We start from the raw sequence: 20,534 nt of genomic DNA, 5'->3' as shown, positions 1-20,534 counted from the left end.
GTGGTAATAACCCAGTAAACTGTCTCCCGGAGGCACTAGTACTCTCTCAGAATACCAAATCTCACTCAGACACGGAAGGCCTCGCTGCCGAGAGAGAAAAACAACATCTCAAAAATCAGATTCACGTAATTATTATTTCGTTGAGGGGTGATTTAATTAAATCATTACTTTTTTAACTCAAACAGATTTGACACAGGGTTTGTGTGAGGAGGCTATGCTAAGCTTGTATTTCATGCGAAGCCTGTTAATCTTGTTCCTCATATGAAAAGTAAACAGTGACTGGTGCTACAGTGCAGTCTCAATAACCTTCACTGTGTGCTCCTGTACAGTTATTTGGTCCCCCATGTATTCCCCCTCCTATCCATCTGTTTTTCCATCCATTTACCCTTCACTGGAATTTAAAGGAGGGGTAGGATTGTCCCAGAGATGGATGAGTGAGTGAGTGACCTGTGTATGGCAGCTCTGACAGAGGACAGACAGGACGTGATTCATCAGCCATGTTGGGGATAAGGCCAACCTGACACCCTCGGGAGAATGGTGTTTAAGGAAAGACAGCTCACATACGTTAATGCCAAACTAGACACACAGACAACTCTTTCATTTAGGCTTCACATGCCATCGTTGGCTGAAATATGATGGTGAAAGTTTGGCAATGTGATTAATGGTACTGTCAACGGCGGCTCACTAGGCTGTTTTCCTCTCATCATGAAGCAACTACAGACCTCTGTACTAGAGACTATAAACAGTCTGACTGAGGTATTTGTCAGCTTATTCCATGCTTCATGAGTGGTGAGTCAGTCTTCTTTCGGAGTCATGTAGCAAAAACCCACCACCCCTTCAATTTCTCAACCTCCAACTTTGGACACAGTGAGGGTGGGTTCCAGCCAGCTGACCATTGAGGACTCTCAGTTCTGCTTCTGTTTCCTGTGCTTGTTCCAGCCCTGTTCAGGTCTTTATTCTGCTGAATCAATCTCCAACCCTATCAGCCGCACCTGCCAACTTCCTCTCTTTCCCATTCCCCCGGAAAGGTGGTTTTGGAAACAACAAGGTCAGTGGATACTTTAGACACACCACTCTCACACACGTCCAGCACATACAGAGCCACTGACTGGAAATAACGTCTCCCTCACACCTCGGCAGAAAGGCCCGGCCTGTCGGCCCAGTCTCCTGGAAGTCGACCTTCAGAGAGATGCAGCTCCCCAGTGAACTAGAACTAGACACCGTTCACAGATCAGTGGCAGACCGTTCAACCATGACGTCTGGAGAGAGTTCTCATGCCCTCTTCCACACAGAGCATCTGATATACAATACCAGTCAAAAGTTTGTACACACCTACTCATTCAAGGGTTTTTCTTTATTTTTACTATTTTCTACATTGTACAATAATAGTTATGACATCAAAACTATGAAATAACACATATGGGATCATGTTGAAAGCAAAAAAGTATATATAATATTTTAGATTCTTCAAAGTAGCCACCCTTTGCCTTGATGACAGTTTTGCACACTCTTGGCATTCTCTCAACCAGCTTTACCTGGAATGCTTTTCCAATGGTCTTGAAGGAGTTCCCACATATGCTGAGAACTTGTTGGTTGCTTTTCCTTCACACTGCGGTCCAACTCATCCCAAACCATCTCAATTGGGTTGAGGTTGGGTGATTGTTGAGGCCAGGTCATCTGATGCAGCACTTCATCACTCTCCTTCTTGGTCAAAAAGCCGTTAGACAGCCTGGAGGTGTGTTGGGTCATTGTCCTGTTGAAAAACAAATGATAGTCCCACTAAGCGCAAACCAGATGGGATGGCGTATCGCTGCAGAATGCTGTGCCTTGAATTCTAAATAAATCACCAACAGAGCAAAGCACCCCCACACCATTACATCTCCTCCATGCTTCCCGGTTTGAACCTCACATGTGGAGATCATCCGTTCACATACTCTGCGTCTCACTAAGCGCAAACCAGATGGGATGGCGTATCGCTGCAGAATGCTGTGCCTTGAATTCTAAATAAATCACCAACAGAGCAAAGCACCCCCACACCATTACATCTCCTCCATGCTTCCCGGTTTGAACCTCACATGTGGAGATCATCCGTTCACATACTCTGCGTCTCACGGCGGTTGGAACCAAAAATCTCTAATTTGGGCTCATTTGACCAAAGGACAGATTTCCACCGATCTAATGTCCATTGCTCATGTTTCTTGGACCAAGCAAGTCTCTTCTTCTTATTGGTGTACTTTAAAAGTGGTTTCTTTGCAGCAATTCGACCATGAAGGCCTGTTTCACACAGTCTCCTCTGAAGAGGTGATGTTGAGATGTATCTGTTACTTGAGATGTGTCTGAGAAGCATTTATTTGGGCTGCAATTTCTGAGGCTGGTAACTCTAATGAACTTATCCTCTGCAGCAGAGGTAACTCTGGGTCTTCCTTTCCTGTGGCGGTCCTCATGAGAGCCAGTTTCATCATAGCGCTTGATGGTTTTTGCGACTGCACTTCAAGAAACATTCAAAATTCTTGACATTTTCCATATTGACTGACCTTCAGGTCTTAAAGTAATGATGGACTGTCATTTCTCTTTGCTTATTTAAGCTGTTCTTTCCATAATATGGACTTGGTATTTTACCAAATAGGGCTATCGTCTGTATACTACCCCTACCTTGTCACAACACAACTGATTGGCTCAAACGTGTTAAGAAGGAAAGAAATTCCACAAATTAACTCAACAAGGCACAGCTGTTAGTTGAAATGCATTCCAGGTGACTACCTCATGAAGCTGGTTGAGAGAATGCCAAGAGTGCAAATCTGTCATCAAGGCAAAGGGTGGCTACTTTGAAGAATCTCAAATATAAAATATATTTTTATTTGTTTAACACTTTTTTGGTTACTATGTGATTCCATATGATATTTCAGTGTTAATGTCTTCACTATTATTCTACAATGTAGAAAATAGTAAACATAAAGAAAAACCCTGGAATAGTGGAATAAAGAAAAACCCTGGAATGAGAAGATGTGTCCAAACCTTTGACTGGTACTGTAAGTAGGCTATGCATTATGGAAATGTGAGATTATGTCATGTAAACAAATACCAGCACGGCAACTCAGGCATTAATCAAAATACTACCGTTGGATGTTGAGTATGTATCATGCAACCATTGTGAAATGCAGAGATGTATTTGAGGACTTTTATGCAGGGCCGGACTACCACATTTGGGGCCCCAGGGCATCGACCTCCAGTGGTGAAAAAATGTGAAATGTTATAATGCTAATCTACACATGAGGCTATGAGAAAATATTTCAGTTTTAAAGCAATATTTCTGCAATTCTACACTTTCTGCCATGGTCAAAGAGAAGCATTTGCTATTTTATAGCACATCTCATGCTATGGTTCAAAATATGCCATTTAAAAGCTAATTTCCTTCTATTCTACACATTTTGCTATGAGGATGAGAGAATTTTTCAGTTTTAAACTAATTTCCTAAACATTTTAGACATTTTGGTATCATATGCTATCTGGGGGGGCCCTCGACCTCCAGCTCTGCACAGCGATGGGGCGCTCACTGCACCCAGCACAAAGCGGCTGCTCTGTCGTGTGAGGGGTAGCTGGATGATCACTGCAATTTCCTCTATTTGTTGCAGAGCCTGTTTTTTCGGGGTGTCTGAGCGGGTGCAGTACAGGGAGAGCTCATTCTGTCCGTGGACCAGGAGTTTCCTTACCTTCTATGGATGGGGCCTGGTCCTGGGCCGCATACAGCATATCCTTGAACGCCTGGTAAAGGAAAAAACAGAGGGATAATCACTATTCAGTTTCTTAATTAACTACCGTACAACAAATGACAGTTGACGTTTAATCAAATCAATTAACACTTTTTCATATCAGTAAATAATAATAATACGATGATCAGTGATGGTAACATAATGAACAACATACTATTGATTGATACATTCAAGTAATCTACTTACATAGCCAGTCTCATGAATATTATGATAAGTACATGACTTCACGCAAATGAAGAACAAAACAAAAGATCTGAAAACTTAGCAGTATATTAAAAGTATATGAAATTGGCAAACTCAGTACAGAATGTCTACAGGGAAAAAGAACCATCCTTCGGCAATAATTAATGTTACAACCCCCAAGATGTGTGAAGATAATGAATCCAGGTTGAGTTATAAGACATCAATGCACTTGTATTTAACCATGAAAAATGTGTCTATCAGATTCCAGATCGTTCAAATTAAAACAGATGGAGGCTGGCCTACACTACAAAGACCACTTTATACAGAATGAGTTTTTTTCCTTCAATCACTCTGACCTTGCAGATAATGTATATGGCCAGATAATTACAAGAGACATCTTAACTTAACATGATTCTCTAGTCTGGGACTGTGAGGCCTGGAACTGAATACATCTCTATTCCTCCATACCAATCTAACTAACTGGCACTCTGGAGCAATAGCAGTAACTGGGAATGCGTTTCTTGGCCATCCAGTCAAAATAATTAAGCTTGTGACCTTCACTGAGATAGACAGGTACCCGCATGATGAACTTTGTGTATTGTGCAACAGTGTAGAACCAAGGTTTTTTTATTCAAAGCTTAGATGTGACAAAGAATCTCAACCTCACTATATATGTAGCTTCTGTTCCATATGGCCATTCTCTGGCCAGGTTTATCTGATGTTTGTATAAAGTGGATATAATGAGAGCAGAGGATGACGATGAATCATAGTATGTAGAAGGAACGTACTTAGAAACGCAGTTTGTTATCTGTTCTACCTGAGCAATAATAATGCAGTCAGTTATTACTGTATGCTCATATTGAACACTAATCCAAGAGAAACATTTCATTTGTAGATAACATTCTCTTTGGAAATTGTGATTCGTAGTAGACCACCTGTGCAAACATTGGGTCACGTAGCAGGGCTTACTGGCCCAGGCTAATAGCTGGAAGAGGGCACACCTTCATCAAGATGGAGGCATATTGCCATGGCAATAGCACCGATGGGAATGGGGGCAGGGCAGGGCGGCTCTTTGGGGAATTGACATGCTCTGATTGTAGCCTAGTACAACAGCTTACAGAGATCAACCTGCAGGTATCAACTGCCCTAATGGGTCTGTTAGTCTTCTGTTGAAGTGAGATGTACAGTAATAACAATATCAACTACAGTATTGCAGATGCTAGGTGGTCTGAGATCTGAAATGACGGCTCTGATAATTCTCATAATCACTTTAACTGAGTGGATCTCTGAGTGCAGGAGCTGTACTGTGCAACGGAGGCAGGGCTGACTGAGACCAGATGCCTTCCCAGTAGGGAACAGAGGATGAGTTGTGGGAAGCTCGCCATTCCATCTCTGTTATCGAAGTAAGATGGATATATTACACCAGAACGCAGACATTTTGTGTCGGCTATAAACTAGGATGATCATATTCATCATGTTATGTGCAATTATTTCTGTTCTCATTTTTACCATGCATCTTTTGTCAATGTCATTAAGTATACAGTGGTTGGAATAGTAAAACCTTCACATTATCCAATTTATGCAGAATGAATCATCTTGCAAATAATAACATGTCCCTTTTTAAATAGGAAATTAGCTTACACAAGCATTATCATGCATATATAAACCCACACACGTGATTAGATTGCAACGGTAAAAGCAAAAGAGGCTTCATTCCACCCACGCTGTCGCATAACCCCCTCTACCTTGCTCACAGTCATGTTGCAGCTTCTGTTTCTGCACCTCTGAAAGTACAGTATACCACACTCACACAGAACAGACCAAGAACCAGACCAAGGGCCAGCCTTGACACAACCAAGACCATGTACCAATTGCACTAGCCAAAAGGAAAGGTCCATGAGATAAAAAACAGACAGGAGAAAGGACAAAGGGAGCTGTTTAATGCTGTTTGCTTTCATTATCTGAGTGTGAGATGAATCTGTAATAATGCCAGCGTATCACACAGGAACGAGCTCTGCTTTTACGGCTCTCCTCTGGTCTTCTAATGAGCGGGGGACATACCTCCATTCTAAACAGGTGTTTAAAATGGACAGCCTCATAGGATGAACAGACTTCATTAATTTATCACTCAATCACTTTGTCAATTCCTAAAGTCACATGCAAGCGTTTTAATGGTTAAGGTGTTTTTTCTCCCATGCAGCCCAGCGAACTGCCCTGCTGCAGTCAAACAGAGGCATTTATAATAATCCAGACAACATTGCATTTGGAACAAAAAAATAAGAAAAAGTAACTTAATTGATTGATGGTAATAACCCTTTAGAGAGACAAATGAGCAGCCAAACTAGAGCGAGGGACAAAACTAAACCAGGGAGACTTGTTGTGGCTGATGTTTCTACCACAACACCTTGTTCAAGACAAGTCTAAGGGACAGACTGATCTCAACGCTGTTTTGGCAATAAACAAAATACATAACCTTATTCCTACACTAAGGCCGCACTCACCGAGCTGCATAGGGACATAAGACAAAAAGAAAATGCTCATCCAGAGGCAGCACTCCTTGTGGCCTGTGATTTTAATTCAGGAGAACTGAAATCTGTTTTACCTCATTTCTATCAGCAAATCACCTGTGAAACAAAAAAACTGAAGATCACCTTTATTCCACTCACAAAGACACATACAAAGCTCTTCCTCCCCTTCCATTTGGCAAATCTGACCATAATGTAACGTCTGTCGTCAGTGGAAGAAGGTGAGGACCAAGGTGCAGCGTGGTAAGTGTTCATGATATTTAATAATAATAATCAAAACTGAACACTGAATAACAAAACAACAAAGAAACAACCGAAAACAGTTCTGCCTGGTGCAGACACACAAAGACTGAAAATAACCACCCACCAAACCCAACAGAAAACAGGCTACCTAAATATGGTTCCCAATCAGAGACAATGACTAACACCTGCCTCTGATTGAGAACCATATCAGGCCAAACGAGTAAAACCAACACAGAAACACAAAACATAGATAACCCACCCAACTCACGCCCTAACCACACTAAAACAAAGAAAATACAAAAGAACTATGGTCAGAACGTGACAGTACCCCCCCCCCCCCCCCCCAAGGTGCGGACTCCGGCCGCAAAACCTGAACCTATATGGGAGGGTCTGGGTGGGCATGGCGCTGGACGTGGACGTGGACCCCACTCCACTATAGTCTTAGTCCGCTTCTGTGGCCTCCTAGGAACGGCGACCCTCGCCGCCGACCTTGACCTGGGACAAGCAGGGGCAAGCAACACTGAACCTTGTTCTCTCTGCTACCGCACGGCAAGCGGTACTAATACACCAAGTCTGAAACCAACAGCACCCTGAACAGCTTCTACCCCCAAGCCATAAAAAACTTCTAAACAAGACTGCTAAGTAGCTAATCAAATGGCTACCCGGACAACCTGCATTGACCCTTTTTTGCACTGACTCTATGCACACACACTGGACTCTACCTGCATACTCACACCGACACCCCAACACATACATATGCCCACACACACACATAACATGCACATACTGACGCCACACACACTCACTCACTTTCACACTCACCACATACACTGCTGCTACTATCTATAATCTATCCTGTTGCCTAGTCACTTTACCCCTTCTTATGTGAACAGTACATACAGTGCATTCGGAAAGTATTCAGACCCCTTGACTTTTTCCACACTTTGTTACGTTACAGTCTTATTCTAAAATGGAATAAATAAAACATTTTCCTCATAAATCTACACACAATACCCCACAATGACAAAGCAAAAACAGATTTTTATAAATCTTTACAAATGTATTAAAAATACAAACCAGAAATATCTAGTTACATAGGTATTCAGACCCTTTGCTATGAGACTCGTTACATCTACAACTTGATTTGAGTCCACCTGTGGTAAATTCAATTGATTGACATGATTTGGAAAGGCACACACCTGTCTATATAAGGTCCCACAGTTGACAGTACATGTCAGAGCAAAAACCAAGCCATGAGGTTGAAGGAAATGTCCGTAGAGCTCTGAGAGGATTATGTCGAGGCACAGATCTGGGGAAGGGTACCAAAAGAATTCTGCAGCATTGAAAGTCCCCAAGAACACAGTGGCCACCATCATTCTTAAATGGAAGAAGTTTGGAACCACCAAGGCTCTTCCTAGAGCTGGCCGCCAGGCCAAACTGCACAATCGGGGGAGAAGGGCTTTGGTAAGGGAGGTGACCAAGAATCCGATGGTCACTCTGACAGAGCTTCAGAGTTCCTCTGTGGAAAAGGAACTCTCCACAGAGGAACTCCAGAAGGATAACCATCTCTGCAGCACTCCACCAATCAGGCCTTTATGGTAGTGTGGCCAGATGGAAGCCACTCCTCAGTAAAAGGCACATGACAGCCCGCTTGGAGTTTGCCAAAAGGCACCTAAAGGACACTCAGACCATAAGAAACAAGATTCTCTGGTCTGATGAAACCAAGATTGAACTCTTTGGGTCACGTCTGGAGGAAACCTGGCACCATCCCAACGGTGAAATATGGTGGTGGCATGCTGTTGGGATGTTTTTCAGCGGCAGGGACAGGGAGACCAGTCAGGATCGAGGTAAAGATGAACGGAGCAAAGTACAGAGAGATCCTTGATGAAAACCTGCTCCAGAGCACTCAGGACCTCAGACTAGGGCGAAGGTTCACCTTCCAACAGGACAACGACCCTAAGCAGACAGCCAAGAAAATGCAGTGGCTTCAGGACAAGTCCTTGAGTGGCCCAGCCAGAGCCCAGACTTAAACCCGATTGAACATTTCTGGAGAGACCTGAAAATAGCTGTGCAGCGACGCTCCCCATCCAACCTGACAGAGTTTGAGAGGATCTGCAGAGAAGAATGGGAGAAACTCCCCAAATGCAGGTGTGCCAAGATTGTAGCATCATACCCAAGAAGACTCCAGGTTGTAATCGCTGCCAAAAGGTGCTTCAACAAAGTACTGATTAAAGGGTCTGGATACTTGTGTAAATGTGATGTTTCATCTAAAAACCAGTGTTTGCTTTGTCATTATGGGGTATTGTGTGTTTAATTCATTTTAGAATAATGCTGTAACGTAACAAAATGTGAAAAAAGTAAAGGGGTCTGAATACTTTCCGAATGCCCTGTAGCTACATCAATTACTGTCACGCCCTGACCTTAGAGATCCTTTTTATGTCTCTATTTTGGTTGGTCAGGGCGTGAGTTTGGGTGGGCATTCTATGTCTGGTGTTCTATGTTGTCCTTGTTTTGTATTTCTATGTGTTTGGCCTGGTATGGTTCCCAATCAGAGGCAGCTGTCTATCGTTGTCTCTGATTGAGAACCATACTTAGGTAGCCTGTTCCCACCTGTGTTTGAGGGTAGTTATTTTCTGTTTAGTGTTTGTTGCACCTTTCAGAACTGTTCGTTGGTTGTTTTGTTGTTTTTGTTCTCGTATTCATCTTTATTAAAAGTATTATGGATACGTACCACGCTGCACTTTGGTCCTCCTCTCCTTCTCCGGACGACAATCGTTACAATTACCTCGTACCCCTGCACATGGACTTGGTATTGGTACTCCCTGTATATAGTAATGTAATTTCCTACTCACTATATATAGCCATGTTATTTTTTGTCATTATTATTCACTGTGTATTTATTCCTCGTGTCACTATTTCTATTATTTATTTTGTATCTGATCTTTAACTCTGCATTGTTGGAAATGTACTCGTAAGTAAGTATTTCACTGTTAGTCTACACCTGTTGTCTACAACGCATGTGACAAATAAAATGTGATTTGATTGAATATTTCCGGTGGATAAAATGTAGTTATCTGTATTCTCTAAGAGTCAGAGGCTCTTGGCAATTGTTGCTTGTGCCTCCCACTCCAGTGCCCTCATGTCCATAACAGACAAACAGGTCAGACAGTTAAAGTAGCCTAACACACAAACTATGCATTGCAAGTCTGAATCAGGCCTATGGTTTAATTTACTGTGCTATGACTGTGCAAAGAAATGACTGTGCAATGAAATATAATGCCTTTTGCTATTATGATTTCATTCCCATGTTCAACACCCATCTGATACTGTACAGATTACAGTTGTAACACCAATCTGTTTGGAGAATCTGGATTGACTTTGCTTGGCCACAGGAGTGTTGTCTAATGCTCATGCACCAGCATACGATTTAAACACCTATAAGTGCATTCAATGAATGAAATGAAAAAAAACTCCATATGGGATTCTAGCATATGGTCGTTTTGTAACAAATTCTCCCACAATAAAACATCAACCAGATCCATTACTCTAAGGTATTTTCCTTTTCAATTAAGCAATTACTAAAAATATATATAACAATGTTGTTGCTGTAGTAATACCAGTGTTAATACACAGGTATAAGAGCAACTTGTAAAGTCTTACAAGTTTTCATAATTTATTTGTAATCAGAATAATTGCGACCAGATTTCTGTCAATACAGCGCAACAGCTTAAGGAGACTAGACAATACATATTTCTTTCACTCAGAGAAAAATACTAAAAGTACAAAGCAAAGTGCTTTCTGAAAAGACAATTGCATATAATAAGTCATACTGAGTATTATTGAAATATTTGTCCAACATGGCATGACAGCTCTGAGAAGGTCATCCATCTCAAAGCTGACTGAGGTGTCAAATGGCTTTTATGGCCATGTATTGGATTCCATGCATCAGGCTGCAAATATAGACAAAGACTAGTGTGGCCATATGTGTTTAACCGTCATCTAATCCAAATGAAGGCACATACCTTCCTGTACCTACTTGATGGTTTGCTAGATCAATGAAGGTAATTATAAGTTGTATATGAACTTATCTTGTTATAGCATGGTATAAGCCCACAGAGTGAGGCATGCAGGTTTGATAGTGGGATGCAGACGAAGAATCATCCAGAGGCTCGCATCAGCATCTTTGTCTAGAATTCATAGATCAAAATGGAATGGGCAGCCTTGTAAGAGCCTTTCTGCACTCAGGCTCTTAACGTGAACCAAGAAGATGTGGGGAGTGACTGCTTTCTCCAAACCATAGACACAACAAAAATGTCCAGTTATAGGCTTTTTGGTTTTGGCTAGGCTATATCTAATCCATTCAATTAAAGCTTTTCAAACAAAGCAAGCCATAATATCTAATTAACCAAAATTGCATTTAACAAAATAACTTACATAATAGTGGTATTCAATCAAATCAGTTATGTCGCAAGGGGATATCATTTTCCAGGATAGAAAAAATGTATGAATTATAATGAAAATATTGTATTGTGATTTTACCCATTTACTGAGACTATCCTATGCATAATAATTGACATATATTTGATTCAAAAAGTTACATTTCTCATTCTTAAATAACCAAAAAATATTGTAAGTCTGTTTTCCAACACTGGCAAACAATAGCAATGGACTAAGCCACGTAAATACTATCCTTATTGTTCAGCGTTGCAATGTAATGTTCCATGTAGCGCACGCGACGACTGTAGTGAAAAATACAGTGTATGTCAACAAATGGAAAGAAAGATAACAATGTATCACGTATATATAATAATTCAGTTTGTAAATAAAATAATTAACAAAATGAATAAATGCTTAGGGCCTATGAATAGCAAATATTTGATATATGAACAAAAGTACTGTACCATCAAACTGACAGCCTCAGGAAAGGTTGCACAAAGATAACTATGATGCACAAAGTAATTGCCTAAAATGTTAAAACAATCTAAATTAAATAAATAAGACTGCTTGGTTTATCAAAAGGAAAGTTACAGCCAACGCAATAGCCTACCATAAACTATCCGTATTTACATATTCAAGCAGTCTTTTGTTACACTATTCAAGAAGTAGGCTAAAAGTTAAAGTGACAGCTATAAGAAAAACACAAATCAAGATTAATACAATTTACGAAGACCAATACCAAGCTATGCTATCAATTCATTATGTATTCATTAACATGGATATGAGTGACTTTTCTCACTTTAAATCAGAAAGCATCATCCTACATCGAAATAAAAACATGTGTAATTACCTCATATTGAAGGTACTGTTTCCTCCATTCCGGAGTAATATGGGACGAAAGGTGCTCCGCGAATTTCATTTTGCAGGACCAGCTATCTACTCAACGTCCGTAATTCCTAGTAGGACTGTCCCCTGTTGACGCAAGTTTTGTTATGTCTGTCAACTTGCTGGCTCGCATGCGTCAGTTTACTCTAGGGCACTCTGTCTTATCCCGTTTAGCGTACTACAAAGAAACTCCGTCTCATACTATTTTGTGGGAGGGATAGCGGAACAGAGGCCTCCCTCCCTATAACAGGTGGTTTGATGACAATATAACGGTCCCGGTGCAAATGCTTCAGTGACTCTACCTTCGAGCCCTTGTCAATTCTGGGGACATAGCAGTTTGCCATCGCATTCAGCCAACAACGTGGTTGCGTCACTGCGCAGTGACAGGCGGTGTATCAGGGGTGTATTCATTACATCTCGCAAAGGAAACCGTTTACCGTTTAAGAACAAAACAGACGCAAACTGAGGAAATAGAACGAAACGGGTAGGGATTTACCTGAATTCGTCCAATAGAAACTTTCATTTTCGTTGCTAAACGTTTTCCGTTTGGAGTAAAACGTTTCGCAACAGACGAAACGTTTTGAAACAGAGTCGGCGTAATGAATATAACCCTGAAGACACCCTCAGTGGAAGACACCCTAACTGTAGCCAATTAAGCTTTCTGTCTTTTCTTTATTGGTAGAGTATTTGTAGAAATTTTTTTCTACATGTATAGCCTACCTGCATGAATTATGGTAGGCATATTGATTAATAAGGACCTGGGTGGAATCCTCTAGCTGTCACTTTCACTTTATTTCTAGGGGTTCATTTCTGGGAATATGCCTCAGAATTCCTGGCCGCGTCATTAAAAAGTATAATGTATAAAATAATCCTGAAGTAGGCTGTATTTGCCAATAGTCACAGCAATATATATTCATTTTAGCCAAATTCATTATTTTATAAGGTTAGATCATTTTAATATTTAGGCTATAGACTGTGAACATGTGTTTCTTCTGAACTTTAGAAAGACTCACCAACTTTTACTTTGCCACACAATCACATGAAATTGCTACTCAACTGTCTGTAGGCAAGGCCATTCCATAGCCTATCGTATGAGAGGAAATTACATTTTTTATTTTTTATAGTAAGGTCGGGAATGAAGGACCATCGTTAAAAGTTTATGGATCGGATTTTTTTATTCCTATTTGTTTCACTGCAATTGTCTCTGACTTCTCCATTTATTTATCGTCTTTGAGCAACAATGGCCTGGCCTACTGACCATATAATGAGGATTAAGGACCAAATGTCAACACAAATAAAGTTATTTTGTTGGTCTGGTTTCGTTTCCAGACCATCCATCTTCTCTGAGGCCAAGTGGTGTACCAGGGTCCACATTGTAAGGTGCACTATTTTTATATTTAATTCACAATAGCCTACTTCTCTTTGCGCGTCTGCACTGCTAATATGAATCATCCGCCTGTTGGAGTTCCAAGCCATCATGATGACTGCAACGCGAGACCGGTGTGGGTGCGTGCAGTTAAATGATGCCACCTTCAATAATAGATCAACACCTTGTAAATACTGCCATCTACTGGACGAGCAACACTAATTCAACAGGCTACAGTTATATAGGCTACAATCCAATTAGTTAACTCTCTTAAGAAAAAAGATTGCAGTCAGAGTGCAGTATAACTGCAATTAAAGTGCAGTACAACTGCAGTATGCTGCAAATACTGCGTCCAAAATAACACCGTCTTGTAAGTGTAAACTTTTTTTTGTAACGGTTCCGATAGTCTTTTCTGTTTTATTTAACCAGATAATATTATAATAATAATAAAGCTGCTCTTGTCAGTAGGCTACAACATGTTCTATAGGGTAGTGTTGATGATTCGTTACTAGAGAAATGAGACCAAGTCAATACGCTGGACAGGGTGGAACAGTATTTAGTAAGACAGTTTATTCAATGTAAAGATATTTGGCAAATCGTGCAGCACGGCCCCTTCTGTCTGACTCGTATGGAATCGTCGGAAAAGAGAGTGCTCTAAACAGTTTGTACTGGTTATATAGGCAACAAGCAAAGTAGGTTGATCTTGTAGTCTGGCCTTCCGATTGGTCGATCTGGGTCCGATCTGGGTCGTGGGTAGTCCTGTCCGGGCCTGATGTCGACGTTCCATTGGCTCTTCACACAGTTCTTTGTCTTAAAGTCCCATCCTTGAGCAGAATGCATGTGCGCCTGTTTTAACAGGGGCCTATTCATGGGGGAGGGGAGTGTGTGTGGGTCTGTGGTTATTTATAAGGGTACAAAGTGTGGGGGTATAGTGGGGATGGGTGCATGTTGTGCCAAGTATAGCTTGTGTTGAGAAGTTGTTAAAACAAGTTACCAGTATCTAATACAATTTCTTACAAGTCCCCCTCTTCACGTCTTATAGACGTGAATAAACTAGTTAAAATTTGTCAGAAGACAAATTTTTGATTCCCCCTCTTCACGTCTCACAAGAGACGTGACATAAAAGTAAAAAAGACAAAGCTATGGGATAAAATTCGTCAGAAGACAAAATTTTAATTCCCCCTCTTCACGTCTCACAAGAGACGTGACATAAAAGTTTCTTAGTCCTCAAATAGATAGACAGGTCCAGCTTCCCCATCATCAAGCAATGGGAACATTTGGGCCCTTTCCTGATTAGGGTCTATGGCGGCAGTGATAACACGGCTAGCAAGCGTGCGCGCACATGGAATGCAACAGCATCCACAAAGTACAAGAATGCCTGCAAAAATGGAAATAGATACTAGGATAGAGGAAACCAGCGTCTTATATTTACCAAAAGCATCCATCCATGAGTCCCACATAGAAGTGTCCACTCCAGAATGCTGTTTCATCTTACCATTAAGGGTACGAAGTCCCTCCAATGCTACAGTCAGACTCCCATCCGTAGCTGTGTTGTTGGGAATGAAAGTACAACACTGCTCACCAAACATGGCACAGACCCCCCCCCGTTCTGCCAATAACATATCAACCGCGATTCTATTTTGAAATGCCATCAGGGATGTAGCTGCCAATTGTCCATAGACCGCCTCAAAGCCTTGTTGAGTCCAAAATCACACATTATTAACCAAAAAACGAGAAAATGTTAAACCCTCAGGTCCATCCCTCTATACAACCTGTACCAGGTGGGCTCGTCGCCACCCGGGAACTTCAAACCTTCACAACAGGGAGGACAAACATCACTTTTTATTCATTCCACAACCTCTACTACAGCAAACCAAGGGTCCTCCTCTGTCAGGCCCACTCTCCTGCGAAAGCTTGATTCCGTATCAGCCTCCTTGCCACATCTGTAACAGACTTCTTCAAACAAGGTATGATACAGGCAGCACAGCACATGAGCATAAGAAAAACAACAACTAGAGTCAGAAATCCAGTAACCATCATTGTAGTGTACTTACCAAACCAACCACCCAGCCAGGGGAACAGTCCACTCTCCTCCACACCTGCAAAACCCTTCATCTCCACTGATAACCTTGCCAACCCACTCAGAGCTTTTGAAATGCTCCCATCCGGACTAGTATTGTTAGGAACAAACGTGCAACACTGTTCTCCAATCATTTTACATACACCTCCCTGGTTGGCCAGAATCATGTCCAGTTCTAGTCTATTTTGTCTACTGGTTTGAGAGGTAGCATCCAATCGTTCAGCCATCCCCGTAAGTACTGTGTGGGTGTAGTTAACAAATCATTGTTGATTATAGTAGATATAATTGATCCAGGCATTCTGCTTAGCATCAACAATAGCTGGGCCAAAAATGGGCAATAAATGCCACAGGCCATCATTCCTGTTTGATGTCTGGTATTCGTGGGGGACCCCTATTGGGACCCCAACAGGTTGGTGTGCATGTTATCTGTACCCTCGGACCAAGGAGCGTCACGGTTCTGCCGTCTCCTGGGTTGGTACCGAGTCTCTGTGTCATGTGCAGCTCCCAGAAGTTGGTTAGCTATAACCTCAATAATAGGCAATGGTGGTATCAGACTGGCCAAAGCACATGTGCAACGACAATTTCCTTTCAAATTGGGGTCAACCGCCTGGCAGGTCCACACATCCACCATACATCAGCAACACCTCTAGTTAATAGTGGCATTAGTGATGCAGGTAGTAGTAGGGAGCCTCCCATAGTCTATACCCCTACCTGTACCAGTGATACAGCTGTAATATCCCCCATATACCTTAACTCCCCACGGTACCTTCTGGGGAGGGACTTCTGGGAACACAAGACTCAGAGTTTTACACAGGGTTGAATTTGGCTTAAACTTTCCAATATACACATCCAACCTTCCCCATTACTTAGGGCAAATGCGTGAGCAGCCAGAATAGGTCTGGCATGTCCACATATGACACAGTCCTTTCTATTAAGTGTTTTGTAGGCCAACCACATATTCTCCCTTTCCTCATAACCAGTTTCAGTCCCCAATTGGTCACTATCTGAGATGTCTTTTACATTTATTACCTGTACCGGATTGGAGAGCTTAGGTGGTGGTGTGGGACTTGGTCTTGAAGTGGTGGAGGAGGCCGGCTGAACCCTGGTCCGTTGGAACTGGCAGTACTGTGATGGTAACATCCCCATCGTATCCTAAATCAGACAGCTCAGGACTACCAGCAGTCCTGTAAAAACCCCACCCTCTCTCAGAGAACACATCATCAGCCAGAGATCAAGCAACACTTTCACTTCTATGAACGTACACAGTGTTGAGAGGTCGGGGTCAGGGATTCTTCATTAAGGAGTTTATCCCCGAGCTCTATTAGCAACGGTTCTTCTCCTTAACTCTGTGATCATTCGGCAGTGTCAGTGTGTCTCACCCTCCAAGTGCGATATGCCCCCAGGTCGAGTGAATCACCTTCTCCTTTAATTCACCTGTAACGCATAAAATCCTGGACATACAAGTTTGGCTAACAAACAGTTTCTCATTTGTTCTATCTGATTATATATTTAACTTCTATACCCATTTGTTAGCTAGTAATTTTAAATTTTAAATTAGTTTATTATCCAATAAGCCCCAATCCTATCCTAGACCACAATGTACCCCTCTCCCGTTTGATACCTGGCCCTGGCCAGGTATCAACCTTACCTACTCTTAATATTGACTTAGGGAAGATTAGTAAAATATTCTTATATTTAAATGCTTATGTATTTTCCTGCCCTATAGGCTTAAAATATCTCCTGTTCACACTTCAATGTATCATATCTTCCCCCATTTATTATCGATGTCAAATGGGATTTTTTCTGTTGTATTACCAAATCAATAACAGCCCATTCAAAACCGTCATAGCCAATGTTTAAAACCAGAAACCTGACTCCTCTGTGGTTAAAACTACAATTATGGTCAAGAGTTATAAACTCTATTATAATCAATTTACCTCAAAATTAGTATTCCAAATGACCACAATTTCATTATCCTCACTACATTCCCCTGTGGGTGATCAAACCACATGAAAATGCAATGAAGACAGGTCAAGAGGTTACATCACCTCCTTACATTCGTGTTCCATACTATATCTAGACATACTAAAAGAACCCTTTATCTTAAAAAATCCCTTGTCTCAATAAAACTCAGAAAATAATCCTCCTAATATATATATAAGTGTACTCCTTTAAGATATCTTATCTCTGGGAACACGGAAACCCTTAACCTAAACGTTTACTACAAAAACAAAATTATGTCACCAGCATTCAACCAGGCTCCCCGTCGGCTGGGAGACCGTTGAGTGCTGCAATACTGCCATCTTCTGTCCATTCTCTGCACAGCTCTCCACCCGCTCTATTTGAGCCATATTAGTTTCTTATTTTAACTGTTGTTTTATAATTTTTTTTTTTTTTTTATATATATTTTTTATCTGTTATTACCTAGTTAGACTAGAGTGTCCGTGACATACATCCATGGGGATCCGGTTATAGTTATTCTATTAACCATGTGAAAGTGCCCAGGGACACCCCAAATATCAGTAGGAATATCACAAATAAGGGGCCAGATATCCCTAGCCTTGCCCAGGGAGGGAGAAATGTCCCTCTAACTGGGCGAGGTTCCTTTTTCAGGGGAGGCGGAGTTTGATGCCGCATCCCCTGAGTCAGGAATGTCTTCATTTGGAATCGAATTTAAGCTGTTTAAATCAGCTCTGACTTCTGTCAGTGTTCTAGAAGGGATTGGGGCTGGAGTGCAATGTGTGAGGTGGTGCCAAGGTGCGCCTGATTTACCTTTGACCTGGACTGAGTGTGAAGTAACCTCCCTCACTTCGTACGGTCCAGTCCACCTGGGTTCTAGCCACTTTCTCTTGTGGACTTTTACCCCACCCAGTCACCAATTATTTTTTTTACCTTCAGTGGTGGCGGATCTCCCGTCAGCTCCCCCTCTTGGACCTTGTGAATCTGTGTGGAGAGAGCTGCAGAAAGTTCCGTCAATTATCAGACATTACAATTTGTTGTACATCAAGGGCGGGCATATGACCTCCCTCCCTTGGTGGACCAGGCATGACTCTTCCAGCCATTATCTCATGAGGAGAGAGATGGGTGCCTGCACCTGGAGAGGCTCTCATGGCCATCAACGCCAGGGGCAGGGCTTCAACCCAAATCAACTTCAAACCTGCACATACATTTGATTGGCGCGTTTCACGAGGCTTTTGAGATTGTGGCCTGTCCACTAACCCAAACTTGTGCACAATACCCAATCTTTCCTCCACCTGTCTCAGGTGTTGGTTACTGAAATGGGACCCGTTTGTCGGATCGGATTTGCCTTGGAACTCCATACCTTGGTATGAGTTCGGTTTGCAGCCACTTAATGACCGATTTTGCATCCTCCCTTGCTGTTGGTATTGCCTCGACCCATTTGGAAAACCTGTCTACCATTACCAAAAGGTACCTTTTCCCATTTGTCACATTGTCTAGCCCCATGTCAGTGTAATCTATGCTGATGTCCTGAAAACAAGCGTTAGGGACTGGGTATGAACCCATGGGCGTTTGATATGGTTTCTTTGGATTGTGGCTACCACAAATGCCGCATTCATCACAGAATAAATCTGTCATGTCTTTCATGTGTGGGTGCCACCAGATGTGGGACACCTTCTGTAAAGTCTTTAGTTTGCCTTCGTGTGTGGGCCCATGAGCTTCTCGTATTAGTTCTGGACATAGGTTTGCTGGTGCCACTAGTCTGCCATCATGGCATCTCCACAGTTCATCAGGTCCCTTGGTGGCCCCTTTCTGTCCCCATACTGAGTGTTCATTGGGTCCTGCTGTGAACTGGAGTTCTTTTATGTGTTGCTTTGTGAGCTCAGTCCGAGCTGGTTGGGTCCGTAGTACCATTTGTCTCGGGGTGTATCCGCCAGCTTTCTTGGCTGCTTTATCAGCTGCATCATTTCCCTCGCTGACTCTGTTTTTTCAGTTGTTGATGTCCTTTACACTTCATGATGGCCACCTTCTCAGGTAGTGAGACCGATTTAATCAGTTTTTTTCCATCTGTGTCTTGTGTTTGATTGGAAGGTTTCCTGTGGTGGTGAAGTTGCGTCTCAGCCATTGTGATCCATTCGTATGGACTGCTCCATGAGCATAAGCTGAGTCGGTGTAGATGTTCACAGTCTTCCCTTCAGTTCTTTCCAGTGCTTGTGTCAAACCTATGATTTCAGCTAATTGGGCTGATGCAGGTTGTGGGATGGTAGCAGATTCCAAAGTCACGTGTGATCCATCCGGAAGCTGCTGCACCACTGCGTATGCTGCTATGTTCCCTTCTTCTCCTCTGTAACAGCATCCATCTGTGTATAACCATAGGTCCGGGTTAGTGAGTGGTTCGTTCCCCAGGTCAGGTCTCAGTTTCAGTTCTTGTACAGCTCTTTCTGCACAGGAGTGGGGTAGACCTTCTTCAGCATTGAGTGCGTCTGCCATGTTTTTGTCAGTGTTGACAAAAGTGATGTGTGATTGTGTGCATTTATTCTGGATTTTTGTTTTTCTTTCAGCGCTGAACGTGAATTCTTTGCTCATCAGATATGCTGCAACCCCATGGTGGGTGTGGATTTCCAATGGATGGCACATTACCATGTGGGCTGTTTTTTCAATAGCTTTTGCCACTACAGCCACATACCTGGAGCATGTGGTTTGTCCTACTTCAATGTTGTCCAGTTTGGAGGAGTGATACATCAACACTCTTCTCTCCCCCTCTTGTTTATGGAAAAGGATGGATGATGTAAATCCTTCTTTTTCAGAAACATCCAGATGGAACTTTTAGTCAGGTGCTGTTAAGGCTGCTGCCACTGAGAGATCTGTTTTCAAGAGTGCAAAAGCCTTTGATGCTTCAGTAGTCCAGCTCAAAGATGAGTGTAGGTTAGTGGTGGGCAGCTTCAGGGCCATGGGGCATATTCGTCAGACATGCCCTGGAAAGGGGGAGGTGATTGCTGATTTGGGTCTGGGTTTGGAGTGGAAGAAAACTGAATCAGCTCTCTGTCTTCTCTCTTCAAAGGGCCTGGTTGAGACCCACCACCCCG

At 42.2% G+C, this 20,534-nt stretch overlaps 1 protein-coding gene across 1 annotated transcript in view; it reads right to left on the bottom strand.

Moving 5' to 3' along the window:
- The window catches only part of LOC139541189 (xenotropic and polytropic retrovirus receptor 1 homolog), a 117,660-nt gene extending 105,283 nt beyond the window's left edge, over window positions 1-12,377 (bottom strand). Inside the window, exons 1-2 of the mRNA XM_071345562.1 lie at window positions 12,009-12,377; window positions 3,711-3,762 (exon numbers count right to left, since the gene is read on the bottom strand). Coding sequence (XP_071201663.1) covers window positions 3,711-3,762; window positions 12,009-12,077 — 121 coding nt within the window. The 5' untranslated portion in view covers window positions 12,078-12,377. The remainder of the gene's footprint in view (window positions 1-3,710; window positions 3,763-12,008) is intronic.
- Between the last annotated feature and the right edge of the window lie 8,157 nt (window positions 12,378-20,534).

Source organism: Salvelinus alpinus, chromosome 16, assembly GCF_045679555.1.
Source record: "Salvelinus alpinus chromosome 16, SLU_Salpinus.1, whole genome shotgun sequence".
Taxonomy (NCBI): domain Eukaryota; kingdom Metazoa; phylum Chordata; class Actinopteri; order Salmoniformes; family Salmonidae; genus Salvelinus; species Salvelinus alpinus.
Note: the sequence above shows the minus strand (reverse complement) of the source record. Positions and strands in the feature narration are given on the sequence as shown.